The sequence below is a fragment of the Canis lupus genome, chromosome 9 (assembly GCF_011100685.1).
Source record: "Canis lupus familiaris isolate Mischka breed German Shepherd chromosome 9, alternate assembly UU_Cfam_GSD_1.0, whole genome shotgun sequence".
In the NCBI taxonomy this organism is placed as follows: Eukaryota; Metazoa; Chordata; class Mammalia; order Carnivora; family Canidae; genus Canis; species Canis lupus.
The window spans coordinates 12,059,597-12,078,843 of record NC_049230.1 but is presented as its reverse complement, the minus strand read 5'-3'; the positions used below and the strand labels follow the sequence as shown (position 1 = coordinate 12,078,843).

Below are 19,247 nucleotides of genomic sequence, written 5' to 3'. Positions count from 1 at the left end.
TTGCCCCAACAGGCACAAATAGACAATAATCGTGTGGACACCTTCCCAGCCTAGGAACGTGACATAGGCCCTGCCCAAAGTTTGCAGCAGAGACCTACCTGGTTTACCTGAACTTCATTCGGATTGGTCACTCGGTCCAGGCCATAGTCTAGTACGTTGTTCATTCCCGGCTAAAAGGAAGAAAAACAATGTAAGAACCACCACTGGAAGACTCTCCAGTTTCTGATTAACTCTAGGCCTTGGTCAAACTACCAATTATGAGCCTGAGCTAAGAAGGGCTTGTGGCTTAGCCCATGGGGAACTACAGTTATTCAAAGACCCTCTGGATGAGCTAGTAAGCTTCATGGGGCTGTTCCACCACCGTGGCATCCCTAAAACCCAATACAGTGGGATGGATAGGTGTGTGTAGGAGTGAGTGGATGGATGGATGGATGGATGGATGGATGGATGGATGGATGGATGGATGAATGGATGGATGTATGGATGGATAAATGGATGAATGGATGGATGTATGGATGGATAAATGGATGAATGGATGGATGGAAAGGATGGGTGGGTGAATGGATGGATGGATGGATAGATGGATGGATGGATGGATGGATAGATGGATGGATAAAACTCAAACTCAGTAAGACTTCACTGGGATTAGTACAAAGGACTCCCAACTCCTCTGGAAGTGCTCCTTCCCCACCCTACAGTGCGGTGCTTTGGAGAATCCAGGCTTCAGTCAGCACCTTTGGTTTCCAATGCTGGAACTGCCACTTCCTAGCTGTGATGAAGATTTTGGAAACCACCTCTCACTACATTCGCTACCCCTCCTGAGAAATGGAGGTGATCTCTCCTACATGTCAAGTTCTTGTTGAGGATTTAACAAGTTGATGTGCAAAGCTCTAAGCAATTACTGAGCAATGGCTTATGTTCATTTTAGGATTGTGTATGTAAAGGCCGGGGCCAAAGTGGGGCCCCTCAGGCTTTACCAGTCCCCTTCTCTGTCAGACAACCAACTTTCCAGCCAACCTTGCTTGGTCTCCCCAATTCCTTGACTAGCAAGCTGAGTCTTTCACTTCCTTCTCTGTTAGTTTGATGTAGGCAACCATCAAGTTCCCAACACATATGATCAACCCGGCCTATGACCCTGACGCAGAGGCAGGAGGCCACTGAGCTTTCCCCCCAACAGATTCAACCTCAATAACATCAATCACGTGTTTAGCTCAGAGGTACGGTTGCCAAATAAAATATAGGATGCCCAGAGAAGTTTGAAGTTCAGACAAATGACAATTTTGATACATAAAAATACATTCCATATGTTTTTAATATAAATATACAATAAGCATAAAAATATTGCGACATTAATCATTTGCTGCTTGTCTGAAATTCAAACCTAACTGGGCATCCTCTATTTTACTTGCTCAATCCGCCTACTTAGCTCAGCAGGCTACCACAGGGGGCAGATATTGGGCACACAGCCAAGGCAAGGAAGAGACAAAAGAAAGCAGTAGAAAAATCGGTGGGGAAAGACAGGGGAAGGGAGTGGCTGTCCTCACCTCAGTCGTCACATGTGGACCTCCATCACCAAATATGTTATCAGGCACTCCCATGGCTGACATTGTGCTCAGCCTGGGGAGCTTGTGGGGAATGTGACACTTCAAGGCATCCCCAGCTGGCATCTCGAGGCACTTCCAGTCGTGTGGGCAAGGCAGCCACTCGGCAACTTATCCCACAAATGATAAATTACAGCTGTGACAAGTGCTATGAGGGACAATGTGGAAGTCCAAGCCAGCCTTCAACAGGATCTAACCCAGCATGGAGGTGGGGGCAGGGGGACATGAGAATCCGTGCACATCCCTAAAGTGAGTTCTAGGAACTGTCTTCTCCATCTGGTACAAAGAACTACCCCCAAAGACACACTTACACACGCGCACGCGCACACACACACACACATGCCCACCATGCTCCTGGCACCCCTACAACCTCAGCAGCTTCAGTGCACTTGTCTGCTCAAGTCTTGTGTTAGTTCTCCAAATCTTTCCTTCAAACTTGCCCCATGTTCTGATATAAATTCGGCTGCCCCAGTGCTCCCTGGTGCACCTGCACAACCGTAATCAGCACAGGGCTGCCCTCCGCCGCGCAGACCAGACGGCCTTGACTCTCAGAGCTGTGGCCGCCCCGTGGGCTTTAGGATCCTGCCAGCCTGTCCAGTGCCAGCCCCTCCTGGCTGCCCTGCACTGTGCAGACGGCCACACGTGCCCTCCTGGCAGCCCGTCTCCCCATCTCCTGCCTCCTTCGAGCATCTCAGTTGCTCCCAACTGAGCTGTGGCCCCATCCCGGTGCCCTGCCCTCAAAACTCCCCAGGGGGGTTGCCTTTCCACCTTTGCTGGTTTGGAAGACTCCCAGGCTCCACTGATTCATTCATTTATTCATCAAGTAGAATCAAGTTTTTGTTCCCCTGCCACTTGCAGAGCCACTGGCGCTGCAGTTTCTGGCACACAGGAGGGTACTCGCCAGAGCTGCCTGCGGTGTGCAGGAGACCAGAGCAATCCCTGCTGTGGGCCGCCAGCAGGCCCATCCAGCCCCAGTGCCACACGCAGAAAGCCCACAAAGACAGCCACCCCTCTCCCTGTGAGTGCCAGGCTGTGATGCCCTGAGAACGTCCCTTGGGCATAAGTCAAAGAGGCAACTTCCTAAATGCATCATAATTCAGGTGAGGAAAGAACCTGTACGCCCAACAACTGCTCCATGAGGAGGCGACATCCCCAGGGCAACACCAGGCTTGGTGCTGAGGGACACTGCTTGGGGACACTCCACCATGTCCCTCCTGTCCCTTCTCCTCTTCTGTTCTCCATCATCACTCTTTTCCCTAACATATTAGTTCAGCCCCTTCTGGTGCCTGGGACAGAAAGCAAGAGATAAAATACCAAATAGCTACATGAACAAGATGAAGGAGGGGAAAGAGACAGAGACGGGGCTGCACTGGGAGATGTTGGCTGGAACATGAGTTCCCTAGAGAGGTGCTCCCAGACCCCGCGCTGACACGGGACCCCTGCCCCCTTCCAGCGTCCTGCCCTTCTGTATAGTATGCACTCGTGTGTGCAATCGCTTCTGTCCCCAGCTCTCCGTCAGACTGTAAGCTCCTTGAGGGCACAGGCTCATCGTCTGTCGTGGTTCAGTGTCCAGGTATCCCCACTGCTGAGTGAGCACCTGGCACAGCGTGGGCACCCACAAAATAGATGTCGGATTTTTTTTCATTTGAATCAGAGTATGTGGGTTTTCCGTCTGCCTTTATGATATAACATTAAATGTCAGACCATTTTCCTACATCAATAATTGGCCTTCTAAAAATACAATTTTAGGGCAGCCCGGGTGGCTGAGCGGTTTAGCGCCACCTTCAGCCCAGGGCATGACTCTGGAGACCCAGGATCAAGTCCCACATCGGGCTCCCTGCATGGAACCTGCTTCTCCCTCTGCCTCTCTCTCTCTCTCTCTCTCTCTCTCTCTCTCTCTGTTTCTCATGAATAAATAAAACAAAATATTTTTAAAAATACAATTTTAATAGCTTCATTATGTTCCTTTATGTGGATATAAGCTCATATGTAAAGATTTAAATGCTTCTATCTGTCTTTTTATCTATTCAAATTTATTTTGTTGTTTCTCTTTTTTGGACATTCAGCCCAACCTCGACAAGAAATGGAAGGCAGACACCTTCTGCTCTGGTGAGTGTCGGGGTTTGTGGTTGATGTGATGGCCAGTTAGCTTGATATTCGGACAAGTGACCGTGTCATTTGGAGCACACACTGCCTCTGTCCCTGGACCACATCCTCCATATACCCATGGTCCGCACGTCAGTGGACCCTATCCTTGGGAGACCCAGAAGTCCCAGATGGTGCAGCAAAGATGCACAGAAGGCCCCAAAATGACTTCTCTAAAGGAACCATTCACCCTCTGTTGATTTACGCAATTAACTGTTGTTTGCATCCTGCCTACATCTGCACTCTGTTTCTTTTGGGTAAAACATGGGAGAGGAACATCGTTTTCCTTCACTGTTCTCCCCTTCTAACCTGCCCCCAGCATATGGATGCTGAGTCACAGGCAGCATTTGGGCTCAGGGCAGGGGTTGGGTCACAATCCTCAGCCACCACCACCCACATCGGGTCTTGGTCTCTGCCCATGATGAGCTCTCTGATACAGCATCCGGCACCACACCACCACCACCACCACCCCGCCACCAGCACTTCCTGAGTCAAGCACCCCTCGCTGAGCCCCCTCAGCACTTAGGCCTTACCTCCAGGAGATGCTGCTCACCTGCTATGGCAATTTAGATCTTGTGCCCCCCAAGCTGGGAGGGGTGGACCTCACATCCTACAGCGGCAGCACATCAGACAGATGTGGATTCACATCCCAGCGCTGTGCAACCTACTGACTCTCTCTGAGCCTGGATCACCCCCCATCTGAGTGGCAGGGATGGGGATACTCCCTACTTGACAGCAGCGTCATCAGGTAAATGGGATCATCCACACCAAGAGCTTAATGCGGGCATGTATCAGGTGCTCGATGACATTTAGCTGTTGTTTTATGCCCAGCACCAAACTGAGCTGGCACCAAGTTGGGGCCCATGAAGGTTTCACAGATCAATGAACAGACAAGTGAAGAGGGGGACCGCTGAGACACAGCAATCCATGTCCCATTCTATGACAGTTGGTTATAGATGGTCCACATACTGGCGGCTTTACACTCCACGGAGTCAAAAGCTTTGTTTGCCTGGCTGGCTTTTTTCCCACTGAACTGACAGTTTGTTTGGTCTCCTGGAGACAGTCTGACAGCCCCTAAACTCCTGGGCTTCGTGGGTTTGTCAGTGAGACTGCTCAATTTCTAGGCTGAGACAGACTTCAGACAGGACACTCTTCAAGCAGAACACTCCACCAAGAGGCTGACAGTGTTCTGAGAAAGTCAGGGAAAGCAGGACCCAGATGCACCCCAGCCTCATCTCTGGCTGATGGTCCAGTTTGATTTAGGGGTGCAGCCCTGGCAAGGACTGGACGTGAAAATAGTTTTGTGTCCACAGGGTTTTACGACAGCTCCAGGTACTTCAGAACCTCCCTGTGAACTTGGCTCCCCAGTGCTCTCAAGCACGGACTGGGTACCTTTGCACCCTGGCATCATGTTTGTTAGAGCAGCAGTGACTCACACGATGCTCTAATGACTGGGGAGGTTCCAAAAAGGCCTTCAATGAGCTAAGACATCATGTAACGTTGTGGTGGGAGGCAAAAGGGCACAGGGACCAGGAGACGGTGCTCCGCAGTCTGCGGGCTCAGATCCTTGGACACTCAGTAGCTGTGCAACTCTGGCAATATGCCTGAGCCTCAGCTTCCCTATCAGCAGAATGGGACTAATATCACCTTTCATGAGGGGCTGCAAAGATGAAACAAGAGGACGAATGCAGGTGAAGCCTAGCACAGTGCCCAGCACATAGTTATGTGCTCAGTTCAGGTCTGCTGTGGTGATGATGGTGATGATGATCATAATCATGGACCAGTGACAGTGATGGCGATGGAGGTGGGAGAAAGTGGGAGCAGTGTGGTGGGGGTGGGGGGTGGAAACAAGGCAGGTGATAGTGGAAGCAGTAACCATAGCGTCACATTGTCAAGTTTAGGGACTTCTGCATCATACTGTGAGGGGCCACTCTGCGCCATTTGCCTGGTGTGGGCACTGAGAGCTTGCCCCAGGAGAAATTGGGAGAACTCAGATCATCTGCTTTTCACTTTGTTCCCTACAGGCCTCCTGGCTGGCTACAGGGACAGAGGGGAGGAGAGAGATCCGAGGCAGGTCCTGTGCACAGTCGGTCTATGTCACTTTGCAAGGGACACAGTCACACTGGCCCTTCCACCCCATGGAGTCTCTGCACATAATAGGGGATCTGTTCTCCACCCTGCAAGGAGCAGGATCCCCTCCATCACGAGTGCCACAGGCACCAGGGCATCTTGCCAAATGAGAGGCTTCCCTGCCATGTGCCCCTATCTCACCCAGGCTCCCCTTTCAGGAACAGGTGACAGAAAGAAGGCTGAGCAATGACAGCACCCTTCTCATACAAAGATCTCACTCCTGAGCTACAACAGGGAGGGGCGTATATGTAAGTTGTTCCTCCAGTACCCTGTCATCCCAGCTGTGGACTCCTTCACCGAGCCCTGGTGACCTCTATCGGGCATCAGCTAACCGATTTGTCTAGAGGACGAATCCTGACACAAAGCAAAACCAAACAAGCTTCTTGGGGATCAACCAACTCCAGGACCTTAACCTCAGCAACGAGCTGTGCAAACCAATGCCCCCACAGATGGAACAGTGTATGTGTATCTGTTTTGAATGTAGAAAGGAAATAAGCAAAATGGCCAAAATGTGATGAGGTCAAAGTTCTAAATTCCAGAAGCTTTGGCACCATGGCTGACCCAGTTCACTTTCTGGCCTGAGAATTCGGTAAGCAGGCAGGCGGGAAGGCTAAAGGAGGAAGAGGAAGCACATCTGCTTTGACCTCTTCACTTTCCAGATTCCCTTTCACATCTCCCACCTCCAGTGACCCAAAGGCAGCACCTGGATCTGCCACAGGAGGAAAGTGAGACAGCAGAGGTAACCCCAGCAGGTGACCATTCCCGGTAATGAGCCGTAGCAAGCTACATCACTTATGCCCAGCTTGTCTCTCTGGGTCCCTAGAGTCCCTGAGCTATAGATGCATTGTGCTCTGAGCAGTGAGGCACAGCACACACTTCCTCCCATCTCAACTGCTGGGGATGGATCTGGAAAAGGAAGAGGGAACAAGAGATGCAAGGCATAGCCTGGGCTATGCAGACTTCCAGTTCTCTACAGCATTTTCTGTAGAACCTGGGTACTAGTTTTTTCTTCTTGTGTCCCTTTTCCAAGGTATCATGGCAAAAAAAAAAAAAAAAGTCAAAATCATAATCTACCCCTCATAAAAGGCAAGCTCATTTGGGTTCCTCCCATAGGTAACTTTGTTTAGACCCACCACCACCAGATGAGCCACAAGCTCATTCCATCAGGCAGTCTTTCCTCTTCCACCAAGAGGCACTTAGACGCTTACCCAATGCTGAGCAACCACTCCTGTTCCTTCAGTTCCAGCCACAGCAGGAAATGAGCCAGAAAAGGGATAATGAGAGTACAGGATGGAGATGGGGAGGCATAAAATGGGTGAAACCAGGAAGGATAATAATACTCACAGGGCATCGGTGGACCAGCCAATATGCCTTCTCCTGGCAATCCAGCGCATACCTGTCTGCTTTATTTCTTTCCTTTCCAGTCCTGAGAAGCCAAAAGCCACATACAGGCCAGTAAGACTTTGCACCTTTTGCTCAGTGAGGTACCCCACTTCTGATGACCCAGTCCACTCTCCCCACCTCTCCAAATAATCTGCGTTTGCAATCATCATCATCATCATCATCATCATCATCATCATCGTCAACACTAATATCACACGAGTATTAACTCAATGCCCCCAGTGACCTTGCCCCCCTGACTTCGCAGCTCCAAGGACTGAAGCAAAGGGACACTGAATGCCCTGCAGAGGGTCACACTGTCAGCAAGGGTCAGGGTGGAATCTGAACAGGCATCTGGTCCCAGAGTCCAGCTCTGCCTGAGAGCTACCACGCTACGCGGTGACTGGCCCCAGAGTCAGACCGCCACCACCTTCACCACCAGGGCGAGTGTGGATGACATTCTGGGCTGACACCTGACTACCCAGCTTAATTTCTCCCTGCCTTGATAGACAACACAGTCAACGTCTGGACAAGCAGGCAGCAGGCATTGCCAGAGCTTGCTGATGGGGAAAATGCTGGGCCTCAGGGATCTGTGTGTCTCCCTCCCTGTTGGGTCCACTCTGTCCTTTCAAAGAGTTCATGACAAGTCAGGGTTTTTCCAAACCCAACTTATTATTGTAAAAGGCTATTTATTTTCCCTTATCTCCATCTCCCCCTCTCCTCATTATGGAGAGGAAACAATGCCATGCTTTCCTCCCACGGAAGCCGGGCAACGGTAATTATCGGGCCACAGGTCCCATTCAGCACCATTTCCACAGCGACCTGCACTCACACGGTGAGGCTTGCTTTCCCAGGCAACGTGGGATGACGCACATGCCCTCCACAAGACGGCAGATTTATTTGCCAGCTAATGTATTGTGAATAACGTCAGCACATCTAGAGAGCCAGATGGGTGGAGAGTGCCATTCCACTGGGGTGTTTTGCCAACCTCCTCTGGAAATTAAATATAAACACTGTCACTTCAACTTCCCCTTGCCAACCTAACTGGATTTTCCACCAGGTTAACTACCCCACGTCCTCAGGAGGATGGGCCACAGATGGCCTAAGGCACTGCAGCGTTTCCATCATGCTGGAGAGCCTTGTAAATAGTCAGTGGCTAATTGACAATAATGGTCCTTTCTGGCTTTGCTCTTTGGCTCTGCTGGGACAGATGTACTTGGAGGAGAGTCGTGATGAATGGAATCCGAAAGAACCAGTAAACAAGAAAGAATCTTAGGTTGTCATATTATGATCTTTTTTTTTCTTTTAGCAACAGTATTGCTTAATCAATCAATCAATAAATCATTTGTTCATGTATTCACTGATCTCCCCCTATGTTCAAAGTACTGAGAGTATGGGGTGCCTGGGTGGCTCAGTAGGTTAAGTGGCTGACTTTGGCTCAGGTCATGATTTCAGGGTCCTGGGATTGAGCCCTGCATCAGACTTCCTGCTCAGTGGGGAGTCTGCTTCTCCCTCTCCCTCTCCTTCTGTTGTTCCCTCTGCTTGGGCTCTCTCTCTCTCTCTCTCTTCCCCCACGACCCCCCCCCCCGCCGTCAAATAAATAATAAAATAAAATCTTTTTTAAAAAAGTGCTGAGAGTACATTGGTGCACCAAATAGACTGTTATAGACTAAATTTTTGTGTGCCCCTCAGAACATATATTGAAGCCCTAACCTCCAATGCGATGGTGTCTGGAGATGGGGCCTTTGAGTGGTAATCAGATGAGGGTGCCTGGGTGGCTCAGTGGTGAGCATCTGCCTTTGGCTCAGGGCATGATCCCAGAGTCCTAGGGTTGGGTCCTGCATCAGGCTCCCTGCAGGGAGCCTGCTTTTCCCTCTGCCTATGTCTCTGCCTCTCTGTGTCTTTCATGAATAAATAAAATATTAAAAAATATATATGTCTACAATTCTTTGATGTTCCTTCCTTTGAGAGGAGGGTTCATGTCCTCCCCTCCGGGAAACCAGGTGGGTTTTTTGTGGCTGGTTCAACCAACACAGTAATGTCAGAAATGGCGCTCTATGATTTGGGGGGCTGGGCCATAAAGGGCGGGATAGCTGCCATCCTCCCCTAGAATACTTGCCCTTGAGGCTTCCAACTACCTGTAAGCAACATGACTTCCCTGGTGCCACCATGCTGGGAGGAAGCCCAAGCCACCTGGAGAGGTCCAGAGGCCCCAAGATGAGGGCAAGAAATGCCCAGCCAGTGGCTGCAGGCCTCCAGCTCCAGCCTTGGACTGCAGCCACTTACAAGACTCAGACCCAGGCCTGCCCAGCCAAGCTCTTCCCAAATTCCAGATCGACAGAAACCTGTTTAGATAATAAAGAAATTGTTGCTGTTTTGAGCCACTGAGTCTTAGGACGATGTGTGTTCCCTAACAACTAATTAGAAAAGTCTCTTTTGAGTAGACATTTGAACTGAGAGATCTCTCTCTGAAGGATAAGAGGACCCTATTTGTGTTTCAAAAATGCAAATTGGAGCAGAGAGACCAGTTGGGAAGACACGGCCATGGCCTGGTTGTTTCATGGTGAAGTTGTTTCAACCAGGGCAGGGAGGTGGGAGCAGGTGGGCAGAAGTTTTGCCAGGAGTCGGCAATAGGACTGGATGACTAGACACTGGTTATGGGGCCTTGGGGACGGGAGGTAAATGGGGCTCCTTCCACTGATGTGGGTAACACCAGAGGAAGAGGTTTGGGGTATGAGGGAGAGAAATATTCAAATATGAACAAGTTAAGTTTGAGCCGTGACATCAACATGAGATGTTGAGTGAGTAGCTAGATACTGAATCCGGGATTCAGAAAAGAGGTCTATGTGGAAAGGCTCAGTATAACAAAATGGCTACCTCAGGAGTGAACCTACATGGCCAACCTAATTTTATTGAGACCCTGTGTTTGTATTGATCAGGCTTCTGCAGAAAAACAGAAAGAGTAGGAGAGTAGATAGATAGATAGATAGATAGATAGATAGACAGATAGGTAGATAATTTATTTTAAGGAATAGCACACTATTGAGGAGGCTGGCAAGTCTAAATTACGAACGACACACCAGCAGGCAGGATGCAGGGAAGGGTTGATGTTGCAACTTGAGTCCAAAGGCAATCTGGAAGCAGAACTCCTCCTTCCTCAGAAAACCTGTCTTTTTTTCTTAAGGCCTTCAACTGATTATATAAGGCCCACACACACACACTACGGAGGTAATCTCCTTTACTCAAAGTCTACTGATGTAAATGTTAATCTCACCTAAAAAATACCTTGACAGGACACCTGTGTGGCTCAGTAGGTGGAGTATGAGACTCCTGATCTCGGCATTGTGCATTTGAGCCCTACAGTGGTATAAAGATTGCTCACGAATTTTTAAAATCTCAAAAAAAAAAAAAATACTTTCACAGTGTCATCTTAGACTGGTGGTGGCCCAGCTATCTAGGTACCATGGCCTAGACAAGTTGACACACAAAATTAGCCACTGGAGACACGAAATCTGGAATCGGAGGCAGCCTCTGAGTCAAGCAATGGAATTAGTGGGGAAAGCCAGTATCTCAGAAGGACAGAGCCTTTTATGAATTGCTCATCCCAAGGCATCTAGAAGTGATGGAGGAGGGGACGTCCTGTGACATGGAAAAGACAGCTTTATCTAGGCTGAGGCCAAGGCCCAACTGGTGGGGCCTGTGGGAGCCATTGAGAATAGTCCCGAGCTGGCAGGGAGCTAGAGTATCCTGAAAGGCATATGTCAAGGTCTACAGGACTCAGGATCCCTGGGCTATCCTACTTAGAGCAGAGAGCTGGGGAAGAATAAGGGGGTTGCAGCCCAGTGTGGAATCCAGCAGAAACTCAAAGTAATACTAGCCCAGGTTTGACCATTACCTCACAGAGTGACTTTGCCGAGGACTGTTTAAACTTTCTAAGCCTCAGTTTCGCTATTTGTGGATGTGAAGGATGACCAGAATTACTGTGAGCACTTCCCTCTCATCAACAGCAAAGGAGACAGTACACAGACTTCACCAAAAGAAGCCTTAGGAACAAATACAAGTGATGGGAAGTTAGAGCACTCCCTGCAGCGCTCTGTCTCAGACATACCCAGACAGAAACATGTCAGTGGTGAAAGGCCCACACCAGGTCTCTCAGTAATGCTCCTCTACCTGAATCTAAAGCCTCAAAACAGATATTTTCCCTTCCAGGCAATAAAGCCATCTGCCATTGGAATTTGTGTGTTTCCCAAACTGGCACACCTGCATAATAGCGCTCACCTTTTGTGATGGCTAATTTTATGTGTCAACTACTAGGTCACGGGACACCCAGGTATTTGGTCAAATATTATTCAAATATTATGTGTCACTGAGGGTGTTTTCAAGTGAGGATATGTTAAGTTGAAGGCCTGAATGGAATGAAAGGGGGAGGTTGATCCTCCCTCAAATGACAGGGAATTCTTCCCACCTGATGCCCTTGGGCTGACACAGCAGTCTGTTCCTGCCTTGGGACTCAACTAAAACATCAGCTCCTGGACCTCCAGGCTGCCAGCCTTCAGACAAACCTACGCCACCAGCTCTTTGGGTCCCCAGCCTGCCAACCATAGGTCTTGCGACTTCTCAGCCCCTGTAATTGTGTGAGCCAATGCCTTAGCGTACAACTCTTGATATACATACATACATATATATCCTATTGTTTCTCTAGAGAGACCTAACTAATCTCCAACTACTCCAATACTAAGGCTGCCTGATGAGAGCCCACTGTCCAGCTCAACTATGCACCAGCAAAGGTAGACCTTTCCAGAAAATGGACTTGCCAGAGTGAGTGAGGCCAGGCCAGCTTGACTTATCCAGTTTGGTAATATCTGGCATTGGTCCCCAGATATTCCTGACTCCTCTGTATTACAGGCACACGATAGGACTGTACCTCCCCATCCAAACTCCTTTGAGGTTGGGCACAATGATAGGAGCTGCTTTGGTTAAGGAATTATGAGCAGAAGTGACATGCATCACTTGTGACCCACACAGGCTCTGTCTCCTCTGCTCCAGCAACAGGCAAAGCCTGGATGGTGCTGCTCCTTCAGCATGGGTCCTGGAGGGGGCACAAAGCATGTCAGGGCCCCAGCTAACCCACAGTGGGCATGTAACACAAGCACTATGGTTTTGTGCTCCTGGGACCTGGGGGCTATTTGTTGTAACAGCCTGACCTCTGATCTCATCCTGCCTGATTCACTGTCTTCAACATTTACGTCTGGCTCTCCTAGACAAGGCAAAGCCCTCATAAGGACTTCCGGCTCCAGTTCTGAAGTGGACAGCAGGCAAATGAGAGCAGCAGTGGGTGGTTCTACCGTGCGAATCCACTTAAAATCTCTTTATGGCTTCCCGTGGCCCTTAGCACAAAACCCTCCCACGAGCTGCTCCTGCTGACATCTCAGGTCTCACATCCGTCAGTTCCAGGCTCTAGGCTCTCTGCTCCAGCTATGCAGAGCTGCCTCAAGTGGCCATTCCCCTGACTCCAGATTCTGAAGACTTCCATCTGCTTTGATGTGGTTTCCCCCGCTCCTTCTGGAAACCCCAGTGTGAGGCCCCCATCTTAGTGTAGCATTGCAGCCTGTTTGCTCATCCACCTGACCCCAGATTGTGCCTCCATGTTCCCCATGCCTAGCCTAAAGTCTGACACAGAAGTTCCCAGTAAAGATTTATTTTAACAAAAGGAAACAAAGAAGGAAAGGAGGAAGGAAGGATGACTAGTGGACAAACGTGACCTTTCACTTACCTGTATTGCTCTTTGGCCTGCATAATGACAAAATCCCATTTGTAGTTAATTTTTTTGTTCAAGAAATTGTAATTTTCCTAGAAATGGGAAACAAAAAGAACACTGAGCCCCATGACATATGCTGTGTGCAGAGGGTAGAAAGCTTTAAGTCAATGATGGCATGCCCCTGGCCCTGCTACAGCCTCACCCCAGCCAAATGATCTCCCATCCTGGCTTTGCAAAGGCATTCATTCAAAGGGTAGCACCAAATTCTCAGAAAGCCTTGCCAACAGAAGCCAAACCCTGGCTTGAAGTTTTTTAAATAAATATATCCCAAATCTTATTAGGAAAGGGAGAATACAGTGGGAGAAAATGCAGAAACTCAATATTCAATGACAGAGCATCACAAATGCACAGACAAGTCCTAAGATTGGCATGATGCTGGCATTTCTAAAAGCATGTTTGTAAAGAATAAAAACACAGCAATATTGTTGCTGTCTGCCCAGAAATCTAGCCTTTTGAGGGCAAGGGCGTGTTCTTTGAGAAATCTAACTCGTCTGGCCTAAAACAAAAGCTACACTATTGTTTTCTCATCACACACTCAAGTTCAAATCTGTTCATCACATACTATCCATTATCATGCATATTAATTGTCTCATTGTTTTAGGACAGCAAAAGGAAGGTAGTAGCTATTGTGTGTCCAGTAGACACTGAGACAAGGGTTTCTGTTATAGCAGGAGAAACTGAAGCTTGACATGGGGAAGAATTTACTTCAGCAAGCTGCTTCCAAACAAATGGATGGATGGATGGTGGGTTGATGGATACTGGATGGATGAATGGAGGATAGATGGATGGACTGATGGTGGATGGATGGTGGATAGATGGAGAGTTGGTGGATGGATGGTGGATGGATAGTGGATGGTGTATGGGTGGATGGTGGATGGATAGATAATGTATGGATGATGGATGGATAGACAGTGAGTGGACAGATGGATCAAGGGTGGATGGATGGATGGATGGATGGATGGATGGATGGATGGACAATGAGGGTATATGTGATATCACAAAGGGGGAAGAGGAAAAAACAACTCAAGGCTTTATTCCAACTATAATAGCTTATACTTGAAAGCATCTCTGTACCTTTTCATATTCTTCTAAAATCCCTTTCTTTTTTATATTTCGCTTGGCCAGATAGATGGCTGAAAAAGAAAGCAACGACATTTTCCATCATCATCATATTTTAAAACTGCATCTGCATGAGGCTGCTGTGGTTGGCTTGGTGGGGAGAAGTCTCAGCAGACCCCTGCTCCCTTCCCTGGGAACACTCCCAATACAGATGTGAACTGACATAAAGGTCATGATGACAGCAAGACAAATGTCACCAAAATGCAGTGAGTAAATAAGTAGCGTATTAAGCACTACCAAAGGCATGGGGAGGTAGAGTTTTACCATAGTCTGTATCTTCAGCAGGCCACTGCTGGGTGGGCCAGAAATATGGTGTCTACAAAAGAAACCAGGAAACCATGCTTAAACACTAGGCTGTGACTGTCCCCTGAGCCCCCAGTCCTGTGGCTTGAGATGAAACTACCTTAGCCCCCTCCCACTCTTTCTAAAGTTCTGATCTGTGATGATATGAAACCACACAATTACCTTCTCAGGTAAGGTTATTCCCATATAACACCAAGGTCAAGACCAAAACCCACCTGAAATCGGTAGAGGCTGTTGTCAGGCTTGAGAACGAGATTTCTGGGATCTTGCAGGGGATAAATGTAGCCATACTTGACAATAAAGTTCCCCAAGTTCTGTGCCTCTGAGAAGACACATGGAAGTTAAGAGCAGATACAGAAGGTGGAAGCTCACTGCCCAACCCCCACACAGTTCTCCAAACTCCAGGAGAGGTGCTTCCATCCTAATGGCACTTCATCCAAGGAGTGAGGACAGTGGTTCCTGAACTTGGCCATAGGCAAATATCAGCTGGGGAGGGATGGTAAGAAGAAGATTCCTCAGCCCAATCCCCAGAATGACAACTCATAAGTCTAGGGGAGCCAGTGTCACAGGTGGTCCACTGTAGGTATATGGAGAAGCTTCTTTGGGCCCTTTGGGTCTAGAGAAGTCCTGAGGCGCAGGGAAAGAACGTCTCTGATCAACAGAAAGTTCCTCACTCAAAGAAAAAAGGAAAGAGGAAGCCATGTTTATTGCCAGCTTCTATCCCAAGCTCAATTCTCCTTGCATCCCAGGCCCAGATCCCACCCCTATTGCCCCCAACTCCTCTACACCTCCCTTTAATTCCCACCCACCTCCAGTGTGCTTGAAAACACAGTCTTATTTCTGGATTTGTGTCAGTTAAAGGAAAACCTTCCTGGTTCTTTCTCAGAAGCCCCAATGAAGCAGGTGTCTTTTCATAGATCACTGAGAAAGAATTCCACCTCCAGTCCTCCGGCCCAAGGACCCAACCCACATCCCATCCCATATCTCAGCCTTCAAAGCTGAGAAGACTTTCTCCCCAACCCTCCTTCTTACATCATGTCTCACTCCCTCTATCATTGACAAGTCTCATTTTTTTATGCCTTGTTGTACCAAGTCTTTTTTCTAGTGGGAAGTCTGTTCCTTAGAGTCTCTCTGTTCCAATCCACCCCTCAAATTGCTGCAGACATCGTCGCTTACATATGATTATCATACATACTGCCATGTTCAAAAATCCCCCATGGCTTCCTATGACTTGTCTCCCAGATAAAACTTGGAATTTGCAGGGGCGCCTGGGTGGCCCCAGTTGATTAAGCAGCTGACTTGTAACTTCGGCTCAGGTCAGGATCTTGGGGTCCTGGGATCGAGCCCCGCATCTGGCTCAGTGCAGACTCTGCTTAGGACTCTCCCTCTCAGTCTGCCCTTCCCCCACCCGTGCCCATGTGAGCGCACGCTCTTTCTCTCTCTCAAATATATAAATAAATCTTTAAAAAAAAAAAACAACAACTTGGAATTTGCAAACATGCCAGCTATAGTCCTACTCCTCCCCTGCCCTGCACACCCAGCTGAAGTCATGTCTCCCAATTTCCCCTCGTTCCCACTCCCTGTCTCATTCATTCCATCTCTACACCACTGCTCTGGCTAGTGTCCCCTCTGGGAAGACAGACCGTCGGGCTCCCCTCCGCAATTCCCAAGCATAACCTTCTTTCGAAATCAGCTATATGTGTGCATCACCCCCTCCAAGAATTCTGTCTTGGCGGATTCTTCTCCAATTATCTATTATTTACGTGCTCTCAATATTGTTGTATTAAACAACAATCCCTCCACCCCCATTATCATGCCTTCACTTTTGATCTGGTTGTTTTGCACATGAATGCCTTGTCTCTCCAATGTCCATTTCTCAGAGACAAAGGTTAAGCCTCCATTTCGTCTCTACCCTCCAGAGATTCATTGGTGGCGCTGCACACATGGCCATCCTTGTTGACCGAGTGCCTGAGGAGCTCTCACCCAGATTGGAGATCCAAAGCCGCTGGGAGATCCACTGTAGAACATCACTTCCTGCAAACCAGAAGTATTTGGCCATCGTCAGAGCTTTCGAGCACATCCCCTGACCTCTACACCCTCCTCCATGCTGTTGCCTGAGTCTCTGCGGGGCTCAGCTGCGATCTCATCCCTCTTCTGCTTACAACTTTCAGGGACTCCTCTCCACTGCTCCCTACTATGTTCACTCCAAACCCTGCAGCCATGATTCAGGGTCATCCAAGATCTGACTTCAGCCAGTCTGCTAGTTTAACCTCCCACACACACCCTCAATCTTTACCTCTCTTGTAGTACTTCTTTTCTTACCTTACAATTGGTGCATTGACTGTCACTCAACAGATAAAAAGTAAATAGCCTAAGTCTTAACACTGAAAAAAAAACAGACCCAAGGCATGCTGTCTGTGGGGCTCCAGATGGAGTCTGGTCACACAAGGGTAAGTCAGAGCAAGAGATGGGAGGAAAAGTGGGAATGAGCTAAGAGTGAGGGGATGGTTCTCCTACGCTCCCAAGTTCCCAGGCAGAACTCTGAGGAGTCAGAACATTCTAAATTCAGACCTGACCTGTCAGGTCACTGTGAAGGTATTTTGGTCAAAGCAGAAGGATGGGACATATTTGGTAACACTATGGGTTGACTTACAACTTTGGACAATGGGATGTGGACTCCACTTGGGAGTCTGCAAGTCTTAGAGGCTGGCCTGGGAACAATGCAGAGTGAGGACTGGTGGGGGCATGGGGGAAGCAGGAGAGGCAGACAGGGATGAGATCAGGAGAGATCAGGACACAAGCACCCCTCCCACCTGCCCCCCAAGGATTCAGCTTTATCTAAGGGCCAAAGCAAGCCAAGTTCCACCAATAATCTAAAACTGTTATAGGACCCCAAGGAAACCATGTGCTTCCTCCTCACCCTGGGCCCTGCAGCCCCATAAGCAGAACAGGCTCCTTGTAGAAGGAGCCCAGTAGCATCTCCAAAGAAAGACAAGATGCCCTGGAACCAACTACCCCAATTCAGATGCCATCTTGCAAATACCAATGGCTATATTTTCCAGCAACTTCAGCCTGCTTTACAAGGTCACATTGGGTCCCTGCCTACACGGGGACTGACCCAAAGAACATACTGAGAAGGAGGATCCGGGTCTGAGACACCATTGCCATTGTCCTTGTGGCTAGACTATTCCAAATGATACTTCTCTCCTCAGTGGTCATGAAGGGGCATGTCTTCTGGGCCCCTCCAGAGAAGGCCCTTATAAGACCCACTCACTCTCCAGGCTTAATTACCTGCCCACAGCTAAGGGTGAACAACATGCGATTCTTACTTTCCTCTCTGTGCCATGAGGCACAAATTGTCTGTCTATGCCCACATGCCCACCATTATTCCTTTCAGTGGGATCTCCTCTGCTGCTTTTTGTTTTATTCACCCCTTGTTGGCTTTTCTAAAGCAAAATTCTCCATCTAAAATCCTCCTTAAACTCCTAGGACTGGATGTTTTAGACTTTCCACCCCGGGTCTCCTTGAATGCCACTCAGAGGTATGCAGACTGAGAGAGAGAGAGACTCAGGCAGACAGCAGACTGATTAGCGCTCTCCACCAAGGAGCCAAGGGTTTTCTCATCCACTTGACTGCTTCCTAAAATAGACCAAATAAGATTACAGGGCCACCAGCATCTGCACCACATGGTGTATGCTAAGAGTGCAGCAGGCTCCCACGTCAGCCACCTTCATCCCCAGAGGTCTGGGTCACCTGCCATCCGAGGAGTTAGATGCTGATTACCCAATTTGTGTGCATTAATGCTGACGCAGGACCCAAGGCTTCTCCCTGAGTCCTGTTCCAGTGGCAGCCGAAATTCAGCCACACGAAACACAGCAGGGTGGGCCACCTCGCCCAGACCCAGGAGCCAAGGGTGCCCCGTGTGCAAGGAAAGAAAGTAGCTTATGTGCGCTGACCATGGATAAGGGGATGGACACCTGAGTCACATTGCTGGGGTCAGATCCAAGCTCAGCCATGTGCAAGTTTAGTGACAGGGACAGGTTGCTGAACCCCTCTGCTCGTCCATGGCCCCAGCTGCAAAATGCAGATGGTCACATCTACCCCAAACTTTATCGTGGGTCTTAAGTGACACAGTGTGGGAAACTGCTAGCTATCACCACACATCAAGCATCCATGCTGGCCGACGGTGTGCACAGGACTACCTCACTTAATTCCCGCAATCATTCTCTTAGACAGGGATTGCTATTCCTGCTTTTAAAATGAGAAGATTAAGGGGCGCCTGCGTGGCTCAGTCTGTGAAGCATCTGCCTTCAACTCAGGTCATGAGCCCAGGGTCCTGGGACCATTTGAGCCCCACATTGGGCTCCCTGCTCAGTGAGGATTCTGCTTTTCCCTCTCACTCTGCTGCTCTCCTGCTTGTGTGTGTGGGAGTGTGCGTGAGCTTTCTCTCAAATAAAGAAATAAAATATTTTAAAAATAATAAATAAAGTGAGATGATTAAGACAAAGGCTACACAGCTTTAAAAAGGTACCTGTAGGGTTCAACCCCAGGGCACCTGACTCAACGTCCAGGACTTATTGCACAGTGCTCGAGGAGCACTGACTCCTGCATTAAATAAATTTCTGTTAAACCTCCACCCTGACCAAGAGCTATGCTAAGCCCTGGAGTTACCCAGATGAGCAAGACGAGATAGTTCCCCTTGAAGGGCTTCCCAATCCAGCAGAGAATTCAGGCCAGAATGAATGACAACC

The 19,247-nt window shown here is 48.8% G+C and overlaps 1 protein-coding gene across 2 annotated transcripts in view; it reads right to left on the bottom strand.

Annotated features, from left to right (window-relative positions):
• Positions 1–19,247, bottom strand: part of RGS9 (regulator of G protein signaling 9) — a 69,018-nt gene that overhangs the window by 37,616 nt on the left and 12,155 nt on the right. The window contains exons 3-9 of one of the 2 annotated variants that reach the window (XM_038546791.1): positions 16,480–16,530; positions 14,712–14,818; positions 14,458–14,509; positions 14,149–14,207; positions 13,030–13,106; positions 7,221–7,302; positions 99–170 (exon numbers count right to left, since the gene is read on the bottom strand). In XM_038546791.1, coding sequence (XP_038402719.1) covers positions 99–170; positions 7,221–7,302; positions 13,030–13,106; positions 14,149–14,207; positions 14,458–14,509; positions 14,712–14,818; positions 16,480–16,530 — 500 coding nt within the window. The remainder of the gene's footprint in view (positions 1–98; positions 171–7,220; positions 7,303–13,029; positions 13,107–14,148; positions 14,208–14,457; positions 14,510–14,711; positions 14,819–16,479; positions 16,531–19,247) is intronic. The other variant, XM_038546792.1, reaches the window with a different exon arrangement.